The sequence below is a fragment of the Balaenoptera borealis genome, assembly GCF_965194805.1.
Source record: "Balaenoptera borealis genome assembly, chromosome: 2".
Taxonomy (NCBI): Eukaryota; Metazoa; Chordata; class Mammalia; order Artiodactyla; family Balaenopteridae; genus Balaenoptera; species Balaenoptera borealis.
The window spans coordinates 104,845,822-104,868,515 of record NC_138867.1 but is presented as its reverse complement, the minus strand read 5'-3'; the positions used below and the strand labels follow the sequence as shown (position 1 = coordinate 104,868,515).

Sequence of the window (22,694 nt, the reverse complement as noted above, 5' to 3'; positions counted from 1 at the left end):
ATCCTGCTTTGGAAAACAGTTGCCAAAACTGCCTTTCTTGTCTTCAAATGAAAAGGTTGAGCTTTGAGTTAATTAACTCCGGGGAGGGTTTTTAACACTTCTTTCCTGGTATTTCCTTGGGACGCAACTAAGGCTATTCCCACATCTCTGTGTTCTGTTGAGAAGTGAAATGGCTACCACTTAATAATTGTCACTTGTTGATGTTATCGGTGGTGGCCAGTGTCTGGGGCACTGAATATAACAATCAGAAGATCAGATAGCTGCTGCGGGGAAATTGTGGAAGACAGGGAGGGTTGGTGGGAGGCTTTGGTGAAATGACTTGCCCTGATCTCTGCAGGCCTTGAAATTGCTCTTTTTCCCATGGAAGTAATGGGAGTCATGTAATCAAGCTCAACATTTTTTGTAACCTAATCCAGGGACTCTTCTAGCCCTTCACTCCTGGGACTCTTTCAGTAAAGAGGAGAAACATTTTTAAAGAGTCACAGCAACTGACGTGAGGAACCTTCAGTTTGTGATGTTTTAGTTGAGCATTTGTCCTAGCTCTGTCACCTCATGGCAGGGGTGGGGGAGTGGCACCGTCTTTACCAGCAGATCACTTGCTAGGATCTTGCTGTCTCAGCTTTGGCTGCCATAACAAAATACCACAGTTTTTATGGCTTTAAACAACAGAAATGTATTTCTGTTCATAGTTCTGGAGGCTCATAGTCTTAGATCAGGATGCCAGCATGGTTGGTTTCTGATGAGAGCTCTCCTCCCGGCTTGTGGATGGACGCCGTCTTGCTGTGTGCTCCTGTGACCTCTTTGTGCATGGGGGGAGCTGGGGGGTGGCGGGGAAGAGAGTTACTCTCTCGTATCTCTCCTTATAGGGACACTAATCCTGTTGGTTCAGGGCCCTACCTATAGGACCTCATTTAACCTTAATTACCTCCTTATAGGTCCTATCTCCAAACACAGTCACATTTGGGGGTTAAGGCTTCCACATAGGAATTTTGGAAAGACACAATTCGGTCTGTAGTGCTTGCCAAGTCGCCTCTTACTCTGCTGTCTGAAAACAATAATAACAAACAATAATATGTTTGAAGATACTTCCAAAAGTAGGAAGCGCTATCCACACGTGAAGGGGTCATTTTAATTTATTCAACTCATGTTACTTGGTGTCAAATAGTGGTGTTAAAAGAGACCGTAGAGGACATAGAAGGAGAGAGTCATCTTCCTGAAGTTTACATTTGTTTCCTCTATTTTTTTCCAGGATGGTTTTCTAAAGAATTTTAAAGAATTTCCTATTCGGCAACTTCTTGGCCATTTGGAGCTATTACATTCTCTTACTGCTCCCTTTCTCTTGCAGGGTAAAAGTTAAGACTATTTCTAAGTTCAATTCAGTGATTCCATGTACCTCATGGGATACACTGGTGTTCAATCACTGTGGAAAACGTTAAAGTGATAAAAGTTATTATGAAAGTATTGTATTCTAAGCAAATAGCATGTCACTTCTATAATTCACTGTGATGTGACTTTTGATTCCTGTTGTTACCTGGTACCTGTCATTTCTCCTGAGCTTCCTATTCAGGAATGCGTGCAAACCATTTAGCACCATGCAGAGCCAGAGAGATGGAACGCTGTATTCGCTTTGAATAGCTATTAAGAAAACCGCAGAGTATTCAGTGAAGGGATGGGTACTGGTTAGACCGAGCAGTTTGTAGTCTGTCCTTGATGCATGAAACATTTCATGTGTGTGTGTAGAAAGGACAGATGGCTACTCACGGGGTCTGCAGCCTTTCACCATTGGGCCTGCGTCTACTTTTACGTTTCTGAAAGTCATAGAAACCCTGCACTTTTTCCCCATTAGGCTTGACCTCTGCTGCCCTCGTTGCCTCTCAGCAGGTGGCTGCCCAGGCGTCTGCATCAGGAATGTTTCCTGCACAAAGAAGGTAAATAGCCTCTATGTTTTGAATCAGTTTTCTAGATAGAGACATCTTAATGGTGGGAGGAAGCAAGTGTAGGCTTTTTAGACCAAACGCCTAGCTCCTAAGGGTTTGATATTGGAGTGAATGTGCTTATTTTACCACTATGCTTCACGTGCAACTTCCGTTCCATTCTTATAGCTGTAATGTACGTTAGTTATTAACTGACCTGTGTCTTAAACGGTTGAAACTTTCTTAGGTTGTCTTCACTGCTTTGTTAAAATAATTCACCATGACTCCCTTTGTTTTATTATGTTTAAAAATGAAGTTGCAAATGGAGGAATGTATTTCCATAGTGCTAAAGGTAATGTTTGTTCTTTGATATTTTCAATTACCCCTCAAGTTGTTTTAAAAAGGAAAATAATTTATTTTTCACGTTGTCTGTCATTACCCTTGTGTTCATTCACTTTCTATGGAATTGAGTTCCATGAATTGAGTAGAATTAAAGTGTCTGTTGGTCTTACAGTTTTCATATTTTCAGTGTCAAATGTGGATGGAACCCCTCTGCTAAGGTTTTCTTTTCTCTTGCAGAGAATAACAAGATTGGAAATGTACGTTGTCATGTGACTGGATCACATGGGGAAGCGCTTTATACAGACATCAGTTCCATGGTGTTAATTTGAAATGCCTTAATGGCAGGCAAAAACCAGTCATTTCATTTTTGTAAATTACAGATTTTATCAGAGAGTAACAAATGTTGCTGTAATTAAACTTCTGTTTTATATATATATACGTATGCATATATGTATATACACACACACGCATGTATATATATATATATATATATATATATATATATATATATATATATATTCTTTACTTTTTGTATCAGTAACCAGGCTCGCACACATAGGGTCTGCTGCCGGGTCGCAAACTGCTCAGTAAAGGAGATAAAAGATGTGCTTGTCAAATTGAGAAGTGTTAGCCACGGAAGGCTGCTTACTTTCTTTTCCTTTTGCTTTTCAATTGTAAATAAATAATGTTATGTATCAGTGTGCCTGAACCTTGCATATCCTTCATATATTTCCCGTAAGCCCCTCAGAAAGGCTAACTGTGATGACGACACTTGGGTACAATTTCGATGTCTGTTTGGTGGCTCCTGTGAAGATGCATCAGTGTAAAATGTTCCTGTAGTCACTGTTTGTACTTGTGTATTGTGGAAAAAAATACTTTTGGAAGGCATGGGGTTGCCAGTACCACAAAAACTGTGTTGTATATAATGTAAAGATTAAAACGGGGAAATAATGAGCATCTGTGAATAATGAGGTGTCATTTTTGATAATCTTGAATGGCAAATAACCCAATAGCCTGCATACCAGAGACATCTGTGATTGTTCTATTACTTGAATAGTCCTGCAGTCCTTTTTTTTTTTTTTTTTTTTTAATGTTTACAATTATCCAGTTTTAGAAGAGAGAGACTTTAACGCCATTGCCTGGTTACTTGTTTTATGCTGTAATCTAGTTTATTTTATGTAAAATGTATATTGAATGCTTTCCTTTTTTATACCTGCCTTAAATAATTTGGCAATCAGAATTAAAAAGGTTTTTTTTTTTTTTAATATATGTAATGGCTTCTTGTCTGTCTCATGTTATTTCTAGCTGGCTGATAGTATTTCTAATTTTCAAAGAAAGGTTCCTTAATATTATGAATGTCCATTGCATAAGATACAGTACAGAAATACTGACTTTTCATATATGACACCCAGGTTTAACAACCAAATAAGTGGATTTAATCCAGCGGATATATGTATCTTTATTGGGTATTTACTCAAATACAGAGTATAATATCACTACAAATTGATAGATACAGGTTTCTGTGGTATGGAATGATATTCCAAAGATGTCAGGCTTGTGACGTGTGGACAGTAGGTAAAATGTGTGAAAACTTGACTTGTCATTAAATTGTTTTACTAGCATATGTTATGCCGAACGTACAGAATTAACTGCTTTCTCACTTTTTTTCCTTTTCCTCGCTTCCCTTTTTCCCTCCCTTTCTCCCTCCTTCACAGCAAGTACTTTCTGAGCACCTACTTTATCCCAGGCACTGTACATGTGCTGGGATATAGCCATGAACAAAGCAGACAAAAATTCCTGTCCTCATAGAGTTTGCATTTTCTAGTAGGTGGGGTAAGCATAATAAAATATGTAAGTACTCTGTGGAGTATGTTAGATGGTTGATAAATGCCCTGGGGAGAAAAATAAAGTCTGGGAGTGGGCGTGAGGGATGTGTGGGTGTTTGTAACTATTGGGTTGGCCAAAAGGTTCATTCAGTTTTTTCCCGTCAGATGGCTCTAGTAAGTAGCGCTGAGTTGTCTTTAACTTCATTCGAAACAGTTTTGTTAGATTGTATTGTGACAGCTGTCATATTAGCGTGCATTAAAAAAAAAACATCAAAACTGGTGAATTTTTGTGTAGCCATTTTAATATTGAAGATGGAAGAAGAACAACATTTTCGGCATTATGCTTTATTGTTTCAAAAAAGGTAAAAAACGCAACTGAATCACAAAAAAAGATTTGTTCAGTGTGTGGAGAAGGTGCTGTGACTGATCGAACGTGTTAAAAGTGGTTTGCAAAGTTTCATGCTGGAGACGTCTCTTTGGACAATGCTCCATGGTCAGGTAGACCAGTTGAAGTTGATGGCGATCAAATCGAGACATTAATTGAGAACAATCAACATTATACCACCCAGGAGATAGCCAACATACTCAAAACGTCCAAATCAAACACTGAATATCATTTGCACCAGCTTGGTTATGTTCATCGCTTTGATGTTTGGGTTCCACATTAAGTTAAGCGAGAAAAAAACCTTCTTGACTGTATTTCCGCACGCGATTCTCTACTTAAACGTAACGAAAATGTTCCGTTCTTAAAACAAATCATGAGGCGATGAAAAGCGGATGCTGTACAATAACGTGGAACAGAAGAGATCGTGCGGCAAGCGAAATGAACCACCACCAACCACACCAAAGGCCGGTCTTCATCCAAAGAAGGTGATGTTGTGCATATGGTGGGATTGGAAGGGACTCCTCTATTATGAGCTCCTTCCAGAAAACCAAACCATTAATTCCAACAAGCACTGCTCCCACTTAGACCAACAGAAAGCAGCACTCGATGAAAAGTGTCCAGAATTAGTCAACAGAAAATGCACAATCTTCTGTCAGGATAACGGAAGGCTGCATGTTTCTTCGATGACCAGGCAAAAACTGTTACAGCTTGGCTGGGAAGTTCTGATTTATCCCCCGTATTCACCAGACATTGCACCTTTGGATTTCCATTTATTTCGGTCTTTACAAAATTCTCTTAACGGGGAAAATTTCAATTCCATGGAAGACTGTAAAAGGCACCTGGAACAGTTCCTTGCTCAAAAAGGTAAAAAGTTTTGGGAAGATGGAATTATGAAGTTGGCTGAAAAATGGCAGAAGGTAGTGGAACAAAACGGTGAATATGTTGTTCAGTAAAGTTCTTGGTGAAAATTTATTTATTTTTACTTAAAAGCCGAAGGAACTTTTTGGCCAACCCAATACAGATAGAGTGATCAGGGAAGGCCTCACTCAAGGAGATGAGGAAGCAGTCATACACATATCCGGGGTTGGGAGTGGGGGGAAGCATTGCAGTGAGATGCAAAAGCAGAGCCAAAGCCCTAGAGTCGGGGGTGTGTGTCATGTGTTTGGACTGCTTGATGCTTTATCCCAGCTGTAAGTTTTAATGATTTTACTATAATTGCTAATAAGAGTTCTACCCCCTTGGTTTCCTAAGACGGTTCTTTAAGTTGACAGAATTTGTCTTGGTATAATTTGGTTAGTTCTCCTACTTGGGGGCCTTTGCTTCACAAATGAATAGATATTTGCAATCAAAAATACTTCCTCTACTTTTGGAAGCCACCTGAAAGCGGCTTTTCTTATGAATTTCGTCAAACATCGTTTATGGTGTTAGCTACACGTCAGAGTATTTCACCTATTTTTCATCAGTTTTTAAAGTTATCACATTTTTTCAGTTCTTAGACCATGTATTGATGTGTCCTTGAAGACCTGATGTAATTTGTCTTATACCAGTTAAACAAGTATGTTTCCTCTGTTCAGAATACTGTTTAAAGTATGACATTTGGTTGCCTACGTGCTGCTCCAGTTCTAGAACTGACTGAACAATTCAGCGTCGAAACACAGGACCAGAACTAAGGTCAACTTACATCTTCACCAGCCGTGTTATCATGTTCCTGGTGGTGGCTGGGGGATACTGTGGATTCCTGATGATTTTCCTGCCTTTAGTAATAAGTATTTAAAAAAATCATAGGGAAGCCAATCTCGCCTGAGCTGCACAATGATTAGATATATGCTTATTACGCACCAGGCTTTTAATTACTTCTAGTTAGGTGCCTAAATAGGTAAAGTATAAATATGGGCATCAGACCATGCTTAACTCCGCTACTGTAGTAGACAGGAGTGCTGATAGATGCAAAGAGATATATGACCGAAAGCAGAATGCAATTTGAATAGGCTCTCCCTCCAGGTTCTTGCTGGAACATTATTCATGACTGGTTTCCATTAATCACTGAATGAAGTTTTGTTTCTTCCCCTTACTGTTACAGTGTCGTCTCTGCTGATGACAACATGAATTGCCAAAGGCCAGAGCTTGTTTATATTATGTGTGCCATTTCTCTGGCTGAGTACATAGTCAGTACTGAATGGTAAATTAAAGATTCCCAGAAGACAAGCCTACTTGGCTCCATTATATTACTATGATGAATCTGCCATTAATACGGTTCTAATTGTTTTACTTTTATAGACATAAAATCAGTCCCCTTAGTGACTAATAATAGGGTTTATTGATTTTACTAAACATTATTCATTCCAGGCCTGCTCATATCAGCTTGTCCTGAACATATGCAAAAAGCCTGCAGTGCTGACACAGTGCAAATTAACTTCATGGAGAAATGAGACTGAAGAGTTGTTTACAGCTGTGGTCCCAGCGAATACAGAATATTAAAAACAAGGTAATAGGCTCCGTATAGAACCGTTTGTTCCCAGATTAGGATCTCAGATGGCTTTTTCATGGAAACTTGCCATTGATGTTCAGCCCAGGTCATTAGCACTTACAGAATGAAAAGGCTGGCCTTATATATTCACCCTGGCTGTGACCCTGATTTAGTGTGGTTTCAGCCCAAGGGTCTGAGAGTAACCAGAATGAATAGCTCTGATTGATAGAGGATAAAACAGCAGTTTAAATGATAATTACTGGTCATTTCATTCCCTCCCTGACTCTGAAAAAGAGACAAGACAGGCAAAGCCATTTATTACTGTTTTTTGTCACTAACCACAGTCGTCCATCCCCTGCTTCCTGCAAAAGCTTGAGTCATAAATGTTGTTTGCTTTCCGTTAACTTTAGGAGAGAAAACAGAGTGAAACCCACTATTAGCAGTTCCTCCGTCGTGGTTTCTTTTTTATTTTTTCTTAACAAAATCACTCTCTAAAGCAGGGGTTCCCAGCCTTGGCACTGTGGACATTTTGGACAGGAAAAGTCTGTGTTGGGCGATGGGGGTAGGGGGCTGTCCTGTTTATCGTATAGGATGTTGAGCTGTCTCTACCCACCAGTTGTCCCGCAGTTTCTAACCACACCCCACCCACCCCCCCAAGCCCAAGTTGTGACGATCAACTGGTCATATGAAATTCAGATCTCCTGCCTAGCCCCTGACCCACAGATAGACTGGTGCATTTTCTTGTTTTTTGTTGCTTTAGAAGATATAAAAGCCGTCAGTGGCGCCTGGTGATCCCATGAAAATATAATGGGAGGATGCTCATTTGACCAACATGGATGAAGTTGGACCAGATCTTCTAGCTTTTTAAAGAGAGTTGGATGATCTAGATTTTAACCTAATAATTAATAGTTTTTATAGGTTGAAAATGAATTCAGTCTAAAAACCACATCTGAGGGCTGAATTTGACTCACAGCACATCAATTAGCAAGATACACTTTACGTATGTTGTTAAAAATCCTCACACTAGCTCTCTAAAATACGTATTATTTTTCCCCAGTGTGAAGACTTTCCAGTTAGAAAACCTGGAGAAAGGAGTCATTCTTAAGTAGGTGCTGGGATTTTTTCCTTCCCACAGGGAGTGCCATTCGATTCATGTACAGGAATAAACTTTGGAAGCTTCTCAGATGCACTACACATTTCTGTGAAGAATTTTTTTTTTTTTTAACTTAGACATGTAAAAATAAAATGAAAGGTAACATGACAGACCTGGACATTGAGAGGAAATAAAGCTCTCCAGGGCCATCAAGAACACAAGACACTGATGCTGCCCATGAATGTGGGCCAGTTCAGAGTCCAAGTCTATGGTCTGGTCAGGTGTATGGCCCTGGCCCGTCTGTGGTCATTCTAACTCCTCATGGAATTTTGAGTAGGTGCAGGTGGGACCAAACTCCTTGCCTGAGTTTATAGCAGAAATGGCTAATCATTGCGGCTCTCCAGCTATGCATGGGTGAGACCTCACCATCTTCTCAGCTCAGCTCTCCGGGCAGCTACTGATAGTGGATCAAAATTAACACACAAAATAAAGCCCTCCAAGAAACTGAGCTCTTGAGGGATGGAATCATGACCTTGTATCTTTCAAGGGCATCAGAACCCCCTCATTTTCAAGCCAGGAGACTTAACATGGCACTATGCTTCCTGTTATTAGAAAACTTGAAAGTTATTTTATTTACCTTCAGTGTTTTAAAGCAACCATTATTCCTTTAGTCAGAAAAGTTGGGGCACCAGAATCATTATTTATTGACTCATCTTTCCACTGATTTATGGAGGTGTTTTTTTTGTTTTGTTTTGTTTTTAACTTTGTCATCACAGCTCTGCTTCCTCTCCTGCTCCCTCTTATAAGGATCCTTGATTAAATTGGGTCCACCCAGGTAATCCAGGATAATATCCTCATTTCAAGGTCAGGTCAGTGGATTAGCAATCTTAATTCCATGTGCAATCTGAGTTTCCCTTTGCCATGTAACTCAACATATTCATGGGTTCTAGGGATTAGGAAGTAGACCTCTGGGAGGTCATTGTTCTGCCTGCCATCCACCCAACACAAGTTCCTTTCTGCCTGGGTAGTAATCGGAACACAATGAATAATAATTATATAGGATTTACTGTGCATTAGACACTGTTCTTAAACACATCACATAAAACAATTCACTTAATGCTCGTAACGACCCAACTACTATTCCCGTTTAGAGTTGAGAAAACTGAGGCACAGAGGTAAAGTACTTTGTCTTTGAGTTCATGCCGCTATGTAAGTGATGGTCTGGCTTCATGACCACTGTGCTGTGCTGCTTCAGAAAAGGGATCCTAAACTCCCTAGGTAATTAACAAAAGCTAGCCAGCTTTTTCCTTTTCTGAGGTATGTGTTACTTTCAGAGGGGCCAGTGAGGGAAACATAGCCTTTGTCTCTAGTTTTTGTGAGACAAAGCCCTGTGGAGTCTTTCAGGAGCTGGGTGGCAACCCAGACCCGGAACCTGGAGGCCCGGAGGGGCCTCAACACATCCCCGGCAGAAGTTGCCAAAATTTTTACTTTTTTTCTGGCTGTCGTGGTGGTCCTTGCCACCTTTAATCCTCTACTGCCTACACTGGATAATTAAAAGCTCAGAATTCAAGAGTGGGGCTTGGTGGGAATGGGTGCTTGGGTGCCCGGTTGCCGGGGAAGTTGATGCTTTTGTGATTCCGGAAGAGACCATCAGGGAGTCTGACAAAGGATCTCCAATTCAGACCTTTGATCAGCTCCAAATGATGTTATACTTACTGTCCCAGAGGGCTTCTGAAAAGATGAGAAAAGGAAGACCTTCAAACCACAGCTTTAAACTCATTTTCCATAACCAGATCCTTTTCTAGAGCATTTTACGTACCCTGAAGTGGGAGGAGGGGATATGGGAAACATACTTAACATTTGCAGAATGTAAACATTTAAACTATACTCTGATTTCTTGTATTGAAATTACTTCTTTATTTTAATGTAGTGGGAGCCTAAAAAAAAACCAAATGGCCTAGATTTTTCTTGGCTTCAGCAGGCCTTTGTTCCAGATGGTATGTGCTGGGGGCAGGATATGCTATTTGATTCAAAAATTCTTCCTAATAAGGGTGGCAGGGGGTAGGGGCTCAAGGCATCCTGGGTGCCATGCAATCATTAAAGGAGTGTAGATTGGACACAGAAGGTGGTCCCATCTCCCTGTCACTCTCCAGGGAAGGTAGTCCAACCACCCACCCCCTCCTTCTAGATCAGATCCCAAATTTTGCAGAGTCTGTTTCTAGGCTGGTTATTGGCAGGTGGAAGAAGGGTACAGTCCCCCGCCTAGCAGGGTTGACCTCTTAGCACGATCATGGAGAGGAGGGCATCTCTAGCAGGGTGGTTGTAGAGTTGGATATTTTCAGCTGTGTGTAACAGAAACTGTGGCTCAAACTGCCTTAAACCACAAGGAAACGTGTTTTCTTCCATAACATGAAGCAGGGAGCAGGGTGAGCTCCAGGCACAGCCTCCTGTGCTGCTAGTTCTGCTTCTCTGCAACACTCTCCGCTTTGTCCTCTTTTATCCCTCCTGTTATGGCCACGAGAGTTCCAGGAGCCCCGTCCGGAGACATCAAGGTCCAGGGGACAGGACTGAGTCCGTGTCTCTCTTAGGAGGAAAGAAACCTTTCTTGGACACCTCTGGAACATACCCCGTCATGTCTCCTTGGCCAGAACTGGGTCACATACTCACTCCTAAATCATCATGGGCAAGAAGGTGAGATTGTCAAGACCTTCTCAGGCTAAGAAGGGTGAGAACAGGCCCCTGGATCATGCAGGGGGACAGTGGGGGGGGGGGGTCATGGCTTAGAACCAGAGTTCTGTGATGGGAAACGAAGGAAGAGGCGAACGTTTTGTTGTCTGGGAATGAACCTTTCCTTGAGGCCAGCGGGATTTGGTAAATTCTCCTGGTGTCCTCTCCGGCTCTCCTGAGGTGCGGGTCTACCTACGGGACAGAGGGGTTGGGGGGAGGCAAGCAGTTGTTTGCACTTAAGCAGAATTCAGAGGCACACTCAGTGGTAACTGATTCTCCCCTAGACAGTCTGGTGATGGGGTAGAATTAGGGTAGTGAGGCACTCAGGTCATGGGCTACACCGGACATCCAGAAGGAGACAAAGGGATTCAGAAACCTGCTGAGTAGGGCTCTACTGGAGGAAAAAAAAGATGCCTCTCGCCACTGCCACCCCTAACACACACACACACACACACACACACACACACACACACACACACACACGGAGTTATGTGCTCTTTTAGCCCCCCTGACAGAGGGCGACTCTTACCCTTTCAAGAACAAGGAAGATTCCTTGGGGAAGCGAAACCAAGCTGGAGCCTGGGGTCATTTGACTTAGGGTTACTGAAGACTTTAGGTTGAGAAAGAGCCTTATCTGGTTCTGAAGAGAGTCTTGTGGTTGCTGGAAGGGCAGGAGTAGGTGGTAACTCCTAGGTAGCCCGGTACTGGGTGGGGCGTGATCCTCTTTGCCTCTACCCTGCTCTGCCCTGGCAGAGAGCAGAGCGCTTGGTAAGGAAGAAGACAAAGGAGTGGCCCGAATTTCTTTCCCCTCCACCAACCCTCCCCGGGCCCCAGTGTACATAAGCTAACCTGCTTACCCTCGGAGGACGGACTCCCTCGCTTGACGAGGGATGGGCTGGTGCTCCACTAGCAGGTCTAGTGACTAAATGCCTTCCAAAGAAGGAATTTTGAAAGTGAACAGGATGGGAGGCAGGATTCATTCGGGAAGCATCTGAGTGCCTCCTAAGCTCCTAAGGGCCCGGTGTCTCCCGGGGGCTGAAAGCTCAGACCCCCCCGGGCTCACAGCCCTTCCAGCAGCGTGGCACGGCCCTCCCTTCTGTGCATCAGCTGGGTGTCTCTGCAGAGCTGGACGCAGCGGACCCCAGCAGATCTTTTGCTGACTGCAAAGATCTGATGCGCAGACGAGCACTCGCTTTGGGGACTCTGCGACCAAAGCTCGTAAACCTTCCGGTGTGATACGCTCAGCCTCAGAAATCCCCCGGTGCCCTTGCGTCTGCCGCCCACCCGGAAACCCCCACTGTCCCCGCGGTGATAAGATACAGGGACAGACAATAAATGATGGATTTTATGATAGCAGTTGGGGAACCAGACCATCTCCTGGTCCAGGCCCCCCAGGCTGGGGCTGGAGCAGGATGAGTCCGGAGAGGTCCCCAGCAGGCAGCTCCAGGAGGCCCCCTGACGGCATGGCCAGATGTGCCCAGAGGTGGGGCGTTTGGGTGACTCATTTCTGCCCCTTGCCTGGAGTCTGTTGGTTGTCTAGTCAGTGAGTGGCAGAATCAGAGGCAGAAAGTGCCCCCCCAGCCCAGGGGAGCCCTGGTGCCTATTAGAGGCCAGCCAGTAAGTGGTTACTATCTTCAGAAGCCTCACGCTTTTGTGGCAGAGCAGTTTCTGGAAACCCGGTGTGACAGTCTCTGGGGCACAGGAATGTTCCTGTGACTGACTCTGGCCAGTGAGGCGGGCTCAAGTCATGTAGGTGACCAAGCAGCGTCCCCAGGGTCAGCTAAAGGGACTTCCCTTTCATTGTCTGGTGGTGGAAACCGAGGAACTTGTGCGGAATATGAATGCGCCATCCTCCCAGAAGGCCACGTGTCTCTAACTTTGTCCCACTCCTTGCAAGCGGCTCCGAGGGCCTCTGAGGCTTCCTCTGAATGCTTGGCAGGCTCACCTGTGGACCTCTGCTTGCTAATGCTACCTTGCCTTAGTCAAGGACTTGTTAGCTGTAAATAACGCAAACCTATTCAAGCTAACTGAAGCAAAATAGGCAAATTTAATGTAGGGCAGAGAGGTCTTAAGGGAGCAAGGGTAGGAGGTGTTTACAGGCGTCAAGGGGGCTTGGGACTCTGGGACATGGGATGTCTTCAGGCACCTGGGCAGCCTCTCCCTTTCCCTCTCCTCCCGCCCCTTCCTCCCCCCACCCCACACCCCCGCCCCCAGTCTCTCTCTGTCTCTCATCGCGCCTTTTCTCTCTGCTCTTTCTTTTCTGTCTCATTCTTTCTCATGCTGCTCACTGGCTACCTGTGATTCTCCAAACACGTGGCTTGCCTTGCTGGCAGAACTCTCTGGCATGTCTGTTCTAATTCCAGATTCCCAGGAGAGAGGATCAAAGTGGCCCAATTTGGGTCCAGTGAGCCAGGAGGGTACTGCAGTTAGAATAAGTTGCCTTGCTGAGGGAGCAGAGGCTGAGAGGTCAGGGGTGGGAACAGATCGCCAAGCTGGCTCCTGGGTGCGGCTTCTTTGGACCAGCCCTATACCTCTACCATCTACGCTCTGTGGCCAAGGAACATTTGTGGCCAAGAACCATTCAACCCAGCTTAGTTACAAAGAGGGTTTATCGAAAGCTGACGAGTCAGTCTCATAATACCCAAGCATAGGAAGGGAATTGGCAGGTCACGGTGATGGTTTTTAGAAAGCCCCTAAATCTCTCTCCAGTGTCGCATAATCTCTTACCCCTGCTTCTTTTGGTGCAGCTGTCCCATTCTCCTGCTTCTGTTGACAGACTGACTGTTCCCATCTCCTTATGGCTTTCCCTGCTCCTGTTACTAAATGTGACTTGGGACTGCTATAGACTTCACTGGCCCATTTTTCACCATAATTTAATGGATTCAGTCTTTCAGTTCCCACTCCAAATTCCTATGCCAGGCGCAATGGATTTCTGTCCCTGTCATGGCCAAATGTGGCCGGCCAGACTTGGGAGAGGTAGGGCAGAATCATATAGAACCCAGGACTGTCCTTCCCAGCTTTACTGTGGATAAAGCAGATTCTGAAAGAAAGGAGGTGAGGTGATGGCATCTCTGTCCTGACGTGACATCCACTCACTCAAGTGACAAATATTTATTGAGTGCCTGTTTTAGCCTAAAAGCTGTTCTGGATGCTGGAGATAGAACAGTAAAGAAAAAAGATCAAATCCTGCCCTCATGGAGTTTACATTCTAGTGGAAGGACATGACCGTATACAAATACACAAATGAATATATCGCATGTCAGGTGCTGGTAAACGGTAAGTTGGGCAGCGAGAACAGGGAGGAGAAGAAATGTCTGTTTTTGTGGTATAATAAAAATAGAAGTTTTTTTGTTTTGTCCCAGTTCCTGGCATAGAGCTCCTAAAACCCTTGGAATTCCCTAAGTGATAGGAGTGTCTCGCTATTCATGAAGAGCCCCTTTTGACTATACCTGAATTTATGCTAACGAGATGACTCTTGGCAGGTCCCAAGTTAGCTTCAGGATGGGGGCTGCTCACCAGGGGACCCAATTGGGTTGGAATCTTTCGAGGGGAGAAGGACCAGAGATTACGTTCAATCACAGTGGCCAGTGATTTGATAAATCGTGACTATGTAATAAATTTCAATAAAAATCTCTTCAACAGGAGGCCCAGGGAGCCTCTGGGTTGGTGAACACTTTGCTGTGCCTGGAGAGGGATGGGACCTCTGGACCGTCCCCCGCCCCCCGCCCCCCATATCTTGTTCTTTGCATCTCTTCCATTTGGCTGTTCCTGAGTTCTATTCTGTATGATAAAACTGTAATCATAAGTATAATGCTTTCCCAAGTTCTGTGAGTCATTCTAGCAAATTATTGAACCCGCTTGTGGGGAGGAGGATTGCAGGAACTCCCAAATTTGTAGTTGACTGGGCTTCTGCAGGTAGCCTGGGGACCACATTTGTGGTCGGCATGTGATGTTGTGTGGGACTGAACCCTTAACCTGCTGGGTTTGCACTAACTCCAGGTAGGGTCAGAATTGAATTGTAGGACCCAGTTGGTGTTGGAGAATTGTTCCTGGGAAATGACATGATTTTATACAGGAGTTTCAGGGAAGAGACATTTCCTAAAGGAAATGAGGGAGCAAGTCTTGTAGCTGTCTGTAGAATAGTGTTTCAGGTAGCGGGAAGAAGTGCAAAGCTCCCGAGGCTGAATGTGCTTGGAAAATTTAAGGGAAAGCAAGGAGAACAGTGTGGCTAGAACAGGGTGGTCAATCACGTGTGTATGGACCCAACCTTGCAATGGTAGCCTCCTAGTACACAGCGAGGCAAGCTATCCCCTAGCCGTGGGACAGAAAACTCACAGATTTAAGACACGCAAATCACACAGTTTATTGGAGCAATTTAAACCAAAGCATACAGTTAGAAGCAAACGGAAGAAAATGGAGTGGATTGACATACTGAGGCTGGGGTACAAGCAAAGGGAAGGGCCATGTTCCCTGAATTCTGTGCTACAAAATGTTCCTTTGTCCTGTTTCTCTCTGTGTCGCATCAGTCTCCCCCGCTGATGGTGTGGTTATGAGGACCACAGGTGAAGGTGAGTTAGAGGATGCCTGGAGTCAGCACAGCTTGCTTTATTGGAGAGCCTGGTCAGGAGCTGTGGCGTTAGCCTGAGGAGCACTTATGGGCTTTATTTGCATGTCCAGGACAGAGGGCAGGTGGGGCTTTGCACAGGTGTCACCAACAAGTGGCTAAAGTAGGACCTCACCGATAGTGAGTGCTTTATGTCATCATGTATATTCATGAATATTCAGTGCTTCCTGTGCCTCTTGTATATTTAGCGTGTCATGAATATTTATTATTTACTTGGTTCTTCCATTTCTTTCTCTCTAGGTTCACACATATATGCTCTACTTTATCTAATATATCTCCCAGGGAAATAATTTAATTATCTATGCTTAACACATCTAATGATTTGCATCCATCTCATTTGATTTCTTCTATCGCAGAACTGAATATTCTCAGTGTGGCAAATGCACATCCCATGAAGTCCAAGAGATGGCTGTGTGTGTTTGGGTGGGGAGGAGGCTTACAATAGCTTATAAGACCGTAATTGTAAGGACTTGATTTTTACTCTGAAGAGGATGGAGGAGCTGTCTGTTTAGATGAGCTTACAACTTCATCACATGCATGGAAGATTTTAAGAAAGGCAGGAGGTAGGAAACATTATAGAAGCAGGGACCAGCAGATTCTTTGTAGATGGGTGTAGTATAAAAGTGCTGAGCATCGGGTTATTGGAGGGTGGGGTGGATCATAGATATTAATTTTGCTTGTTTGCCTACCAGCTGTTTCAATCTTGTCATGGTGGCAAGGGAACAAGAGCATGCAGGATAAGACAGCCACCCCAGGATGCAAAGGGAGGCGCTGGGCACAGAGTGGGCAAGAATTGTCCTAGAGACCAGATACAGCCAAGCTCTAGATGGAAGTTGAATGGGACAAGTTTGCAAGGTAGGAGATAAAGTAGTACCTTTAGGATTGAGAGGCATTTGCTCCTTTTAACTCATCATTCATTCTTTGCCATAAGCTTGACTTAACTCCCTAAGATGTCCTACTCCAGTTATTCTTTATATATTTTCTCCTGCCTGTTTGAATGAATTTTGGGTGACATATAATGCACTTTAATTACACCATTTCTGTGATTTGGGTTAGCTAGGGCAGAATACTCATCTATTTACCACTTGGATAAAAATATTACAGTGTTTGTTCATAAAGCAAAAGAGTATAGCAGTTTCAACTGGTATATAACCCTAAAAAGTCAATTTTAGCTCTACTGAGAAAGTCATTTAAAAATGTTTTTGTGGAATATCATTGGTTTCACTTTTTAAGGAATCTCTCTTGCTGAAAAGAATTTGGAGATTATTCCTTTCTCATGTTCCTGTAATGCAGAATGTTGTTTATTTGTAAATGGCAGAATATGTTTCTTAAACATATATTATGAAACTTATGAAATTACTGTAGTATATGGTTAATATTTTTGAAAAGTAAGATTAATACATGAAAGCATAAAAGTAATTTCATCTTTATTTGTAGTCAAACATTGCTTGACCAGCAAACATGCTATGTTATTGCCTTAAATATACCTCGACTCACTGGTTGGCTGTATGGAAAAAAATAGCCTGGAATCCAGCATAACTTTTTATAACAAAATAAGTTCCAGAAGAATCAAACATTTTGTGAAAGTATCATGGTACTAGAAGAAAACATGGGTAATTTAGTTATATTCTCAGAGTGGGAGTGATGCTTCTGTATATAGCATCAAATTCAGAAGCCATAAAGGGAAAGGTTGATAGTTTGATTACATTAAAAAAATTTAAGTTGCATTTGGGGAATAACATCATTAATAAAGTCAAGTAACAAAAAAGAGACTGGGGGAAATATTTGCAATATATAATACCTCAGACAAAGGGCCAATTCTTTTTACGGTCCTATAGCACTTATCTTGATTTTGTTTTATTTTATTTTTTAAATTTAATTTTTGTTTTATATTGGAGTACAGTTGATTTACAATGTTGTGTTAGTTTCAGGTGTACAGCAAAGTGATTCAGTTATACGTATACATGGATACATTCTTTTCAGACTCTTTTCCCGTATAGGTTATTACAGAATATTGAGTAGAGTTCCCTGTGCTGTACAGTAGGTCCTTGTTGATTGTCTATTTTATATATAAAAGGACTAATTTTTATACTCAGATTATTTTTAAAAGCACTGAGCCAGCAACCTCATAGAAAAGGTGGACAAAGGGTATGAACAACTAGTTGACAGAAAAGGAACACAATGACGAATAGAAATACCGGAAGATGGTCAGATGGCGCATTACAGGGACAACGGATTCTTTTTTACTATTAGTACAGCAAAGGTTAAATGTTGGTGAGGGTGTGGGTCAGAGTTCCTACACTGTAGTGAGAAATGTTGTCAGGGGCAAATTTGGCACTGGTTGTCAAAAATGTAAATGCACATAGTAATTTCCTTTTGGGGAATTTAGCCTACAGCCATTCTCACTCAATTGCACAAAGACAGACGTGTTCACTGCATCATTTTAAGCAACCAAGAACTACTTATACATCCATCAACATGGTCTGGTAACGGTAGAGCCACAATCAGTTCCCTGGGAAAGGATGAAGTAAGTCTGTGTATTCACATGCTATCATAGGCACAGCATGTTGTTAAATGAATTTGCTGGATGTTACATATAGGGTGTGGGAGTAGAGTCTCTTCTGTAAATAAACGAGTACGTATTTATATACGTGTGTGCCGTATGTTTGTGTGTACGTATATGTGCATATTTGTGCAGTGTATTTGCATTTGGATAGAAAACCTGGAAAGCAAGCCTCTCACGTTGTTAACAGTGGTCACCTGTGATGAATGGGAAGTGGGGTGAAGTAGCCTAGAGGAGGAAAGGACTGTATTTTTAATTAATGCAATTGTGAACTGCGACTTTTTTTTTTTTTTCAAACAAAACAAATATTTATTATGTCACAGTTTTCGTGGGTCAGGAATCCAGCCACAGATTAGTTGAGCTATTTGCTTAGAGTTTCACAAGGCTGCAATCAAGGCTTTCCTGGGCTGTGTTCTCACCTGGAGGCTCAAATGGGGAAGACTCTGCTTTCCAAGCTCACTCAGTTCTTTGCTGGTTTGAACTGCGACTTTTTTAAATGATGGACATGAATCACTTTAAAAATAAGCTGTCATTTCTCTCACCAAGAATTTGTGGCATGGTATCTGTCTCTATTTCTGTCCTCTCTCCATTTCTCTTGCCTCTCTTCACTGTCTGTACTTGACTCATCTCTGTTTAGTTAATTTAATATATATAACTTTAAGGGAGAATGTTTATTAGCTAGTTATAAAGTATTTCACAGTGATGTTGACTGCTTTGAGATTTATTGTACAAAGTTTGTCCTTATTTATTTGTGTATAATAGTTTATTTTAGCATAACATGTGCATCCTCTTACATGTTTAATGAGGAAAGTGCTCAAACAAATAAATGTCTTTATTAACGATAGGTCAAGTACCCTCTTATGGTACTTAATATTTCAGAGTTAAAAATAGAACATATCAATTGTGATATAAAGCTCTTTCAATAGAGGTTGTATCTCATTTTGAAATAAGAGTTTCATCATTTTAAGAAACTCAGTTGTGATGGGCATTTAGGAGTGAAACAATGGACTCATCGGCATTATGGCTGCCATTTTTGAAAGGTAGCCTAGAACCCTTGGAGACAAAGGACATGCAGTGGCTTACGTGTTTAGCAAGAAATGAGTTTAGTGAGGAGTTAAGGTTAGTTAATGCCCAGAGTAACAGAAAGGTTTCCTTTTTTTTTTTTTCCTGCTTAGCATCTAGGGATAGGCAGTACCTGATGGAACCAGAAGCTACAAGAAGGCTTAGAATAGCTCTTAAAGCAAAATAATCATGTCATCTTTCCATCTCATACACTCGTACATATTTCTATGTCAATAGAGGTAAGCTTGCATTTTAAAAATTTTGCATTTGCCTGGAAGGTCTTTGCCTGTCCTTTCATTTCAAGCTTTCTGAATCATTTGTTTTAGATGTATCTCTTTTATGCAGAATAGAGATTAGTTTCTCTATGAAATCCAAAATGAAAATCTCTTTCTTTGAGTAGTTAGCTTTAGCCCATTTTTATTTATGGCTATGAAAGATATGTTTGTTTCTCTTCTGTCATATTATGTTTTCCCTTTGTTTATTTTAACATGGTGATTTACTTTTGATCTTTGAGAAGGTTTGTATTTTTGACAAATATTTTGTATCTTTGTATAAATATTTTATCTAACTCTCTTGGATTATATAAAGCCATAGTCACCTCATACAAAGGCTACTTTATACAGTACAAAGGTATAATCCCAATTACGGTCCCCAGTAAAAAATTAGCTTATGTTCTCTCCTTTCTCTATATAGTCTCCCTGTCTCGACTGTAGTGTTGTCTTTTTTTTTTTAAAACTTTGGGTTTATTTTATTTATTTATGGCTATGTTGGGTCTTCGTTTCTGCGCGAGGGCTTTCTCTAGTGTGGCAAGTGGGGGCCACTCTTCATCGCGGTGCGCGGGCCTCTCACCATCGCGGCCTCTCTTGTTGCGGAGCACAGGCTCCAGACGCGCAGGCTCAGCAATTGTGGCTCACGGGCCCAGACGCTCCGCGGCACGCGGGATCCTCCCAAACCAGGGCTCGAACCCGCGTCCCCTGCACCGGCAGGCAGATTCTCAACCACTGCGCCACCAGGGAAGCCCTGTTGTCTTTTTTGTTGTCACTTTTGTGTGCTAATTATGTTTTCACTTCCACCCCTTGTTTTGTCAGTATTAAAATATGTTCTTTTGTCCTCACCTATTTTCTACCTCCTGTGTTCTTCTATCAATTTTTATTTTATTATTTTTTTTTAAAAACATGTTATATAAAAACATTTTTCATACTTAAAAAAATTGTAAATGACTGGGTCCTTAAATATCCAGAGGATTATTTTTTTCATCTTAAAATTCCCATGGCTTTAATTAGAGTATGTCTCAACAACCAACATTGTTGTTCTGGTTTAACTTTCGTAATACATGATATGCCTTTTGAATGTGTAGATACAAGTCTTCATTTATTTCAGGAAAGTTTTGTTACCGATCATTTAAAAATCCTTGCTCTGTTTTATTTTCCCTTCTGGAGGATTCCAATTATGTATATGTTGGATATCCTTTGACTTATGTATCTATTAGATAAAATGTACCTTTTATAATTATTATTGTCTCTCTAATTAAGATTTTTTTCTTTATTTCTATTTCATTTTATTAGCTTATTTCTATATTTAATATTCCTTTTTGGTTTTCCACAGTTTCTATTTTCCCCTTTGCTCCTTACATTTAAAAAAAGAAAAACTCGGTTCTCTAACTTTTTTTTCTTGTATTTTTTCCCAAAGTTCTGCCAGCACCTGTTTTACCCTCCCTCCTCTGCTCTGCATTCTTGTATTTTTATTTTGTAGTCTTCCTTTATGGAGATAATTGTTCCATTTTTTTTTTAAATATCATGGTAAAATTTGTGATTATAAGCTCATCTATTCTATGGTAGTATTTTTTCTGAGTGTATTTTTAAGCTGTTGCTAAGTTTTGATGCTTTCAAAAAATTCTTTAAAAAAATATTGTGGTAATTATGTTATGCATGATTGATTGGGTTTGATTTTCCTGGACCATCTATTTGTAGGATGGTTTGTTAGGGGTGGGGAGCAGGGCAAGATGAAATTCTAGGCTTTGTCACTCACGATGCTTTCCTTTGCTGCCTGAGGGACACTGTGCTTCAATATGGTATCTCTGTGCTGTGCAGTCATGCTTCCTTTGCTTCTCTGACCTAATAGCATGATCTTAGCTCTGTTTCATCTCTGCTGTTCCAGAGTGACATGCTCTTTGATCTTTCACTTAGTGTATCCCTTTCATTCTAAGAGTATTTGTACTTATACTTGTTGGGACCTGCAGCCCTCTTGGGTCCCTTCAAGCCTTCCCAGGCTGCTCTCTGCTGCTTCCAGGACAGCTTCTTCTTTTTTTAACATCTTTGTTGGAGTATAATTGCTTTACAATGCTGTGTTAGTTTCTGCTTTATAACAGAGTGAATCAGCTATACATATACATATATCCCCATATCTCTTCCCTCTTGCGTCTCTCTCCCGCCCTCCCTATCCCACCCCTCTAGGTGGTCACAAAGCACCGAGCTGATCTCCCTGTGCTATGCAGTTGCTTCCCACTAGCTATCTGTTTTACATTTGGTAGTGTATATATCTCCATGCCACTCTCTCACTTCAGGACAGCTTCTTTTGGGGATCTGCTTGATCTCAGCTGTCTGAGGCAGCATTAATAATAATAATAATACATTTGTAGTGTTCTTGGTATCCAAGTGTTACACAAAATTTTTTTTTGCGTAGTCATGGCTGTTCAGAACAGTTTCCAGGAAGAAAAGAGAAATCCTGAGTCAAACTGTCTCATTGTTTATACCAGAAATCCTTATTCTTATGTTTTAAACATTTTTATTTCTGTTATATAATTTTTTCATTGTACAAATCATATATAACTAAATGATTATTTTAAGAATTAATTTAAGCAAAAAGGAATAATAAAAAAAATAAAAGTCTCCCCTCTTAGTCCTCCCCCCAACTCCTAAAGAATAACCATTTCTCATTGGTTGGTGCATATCCTTCCAGATAGTTCTCTGTGTGTGTATATGAAATTTATATTACATATTTTGAAATTTGTATCTGTAATCTTGTCCTTTTTAATACTCAGGTTTTTTCTGCTTTCAGTTCCCTTACCCCATCCTACCATTAACTTTGTTTTTATTCAACAGCTACAAAACTTGCTGATAAATTGTTTCACGAATTATTGGTCTTGAAGTACAGCAGTTCCTTCTATCTTCAAGGACAAAATGTTCAGTAAAAGTTGAACATGATGATTGTGGCGATTTGTCCATTTCTTTTATCTGAGCTTTCATGTAAACCCTTCTTTTTTCCAAAATCCAAATGCAAGAACTGAAGTTATCTTCCCTCCCCCATCTCCCTTTCTTTCTCTCTCCATCTTTCTTTTTTATTCCTAGCAGATGCTAAGATCCTGTCTTGCAAACACAGGACAAAACCTCTTTCTGTGAAGATTGTGTTGGAGGAATACTCTTTTTTTTTTTTTCTTTTGCTAAAATTGTCTTTTTTCCCTCTGATGTGTAGTTAACTAAACTTTTTAATTGTGAGAATTATTTTAATTTATTCAATTTCACATTTCTGAGGTGAACTTTATGAAATACATTGTTTTGAGCAGTCACTTCAATGTTTAAACAATTTCTCTTTCTAATCGTAGCAATGAAAAAAGTTGCCTTATTATGTATAATTTTTCCTCGTTAGTAGTCACATATAGTCCTACATGATACAAGAAGATGAAAGAACATTTT

General features: G+C 41.4%; 1 protein-coding gene across 1 annotated transcript in view; it reads left to right on the top strand.

Annotated features, from left to right (window-relative positions):
• Positions 1-2,953, top strand: part of ZNF608 (zinc finger protein 608) — a 120,795-nt gene extending 117,842 nt beyond the window's left edge. The window contains exon 9 of the mRNA XM_082379605.1: positions 1,822-2,953. Coding sequence (XP_082235731.1) covers positions 1,822-1,932 — 111 coding nt within the window. The 3' untranslated portion in view covers positions 1,933-2,953. The remainder of the gene's footprint in view (positions 1-1,821) is intronic.
• The last annotated feature ends 19,741 nt before the right edge of the window (positions 2,954-22,694 follow it).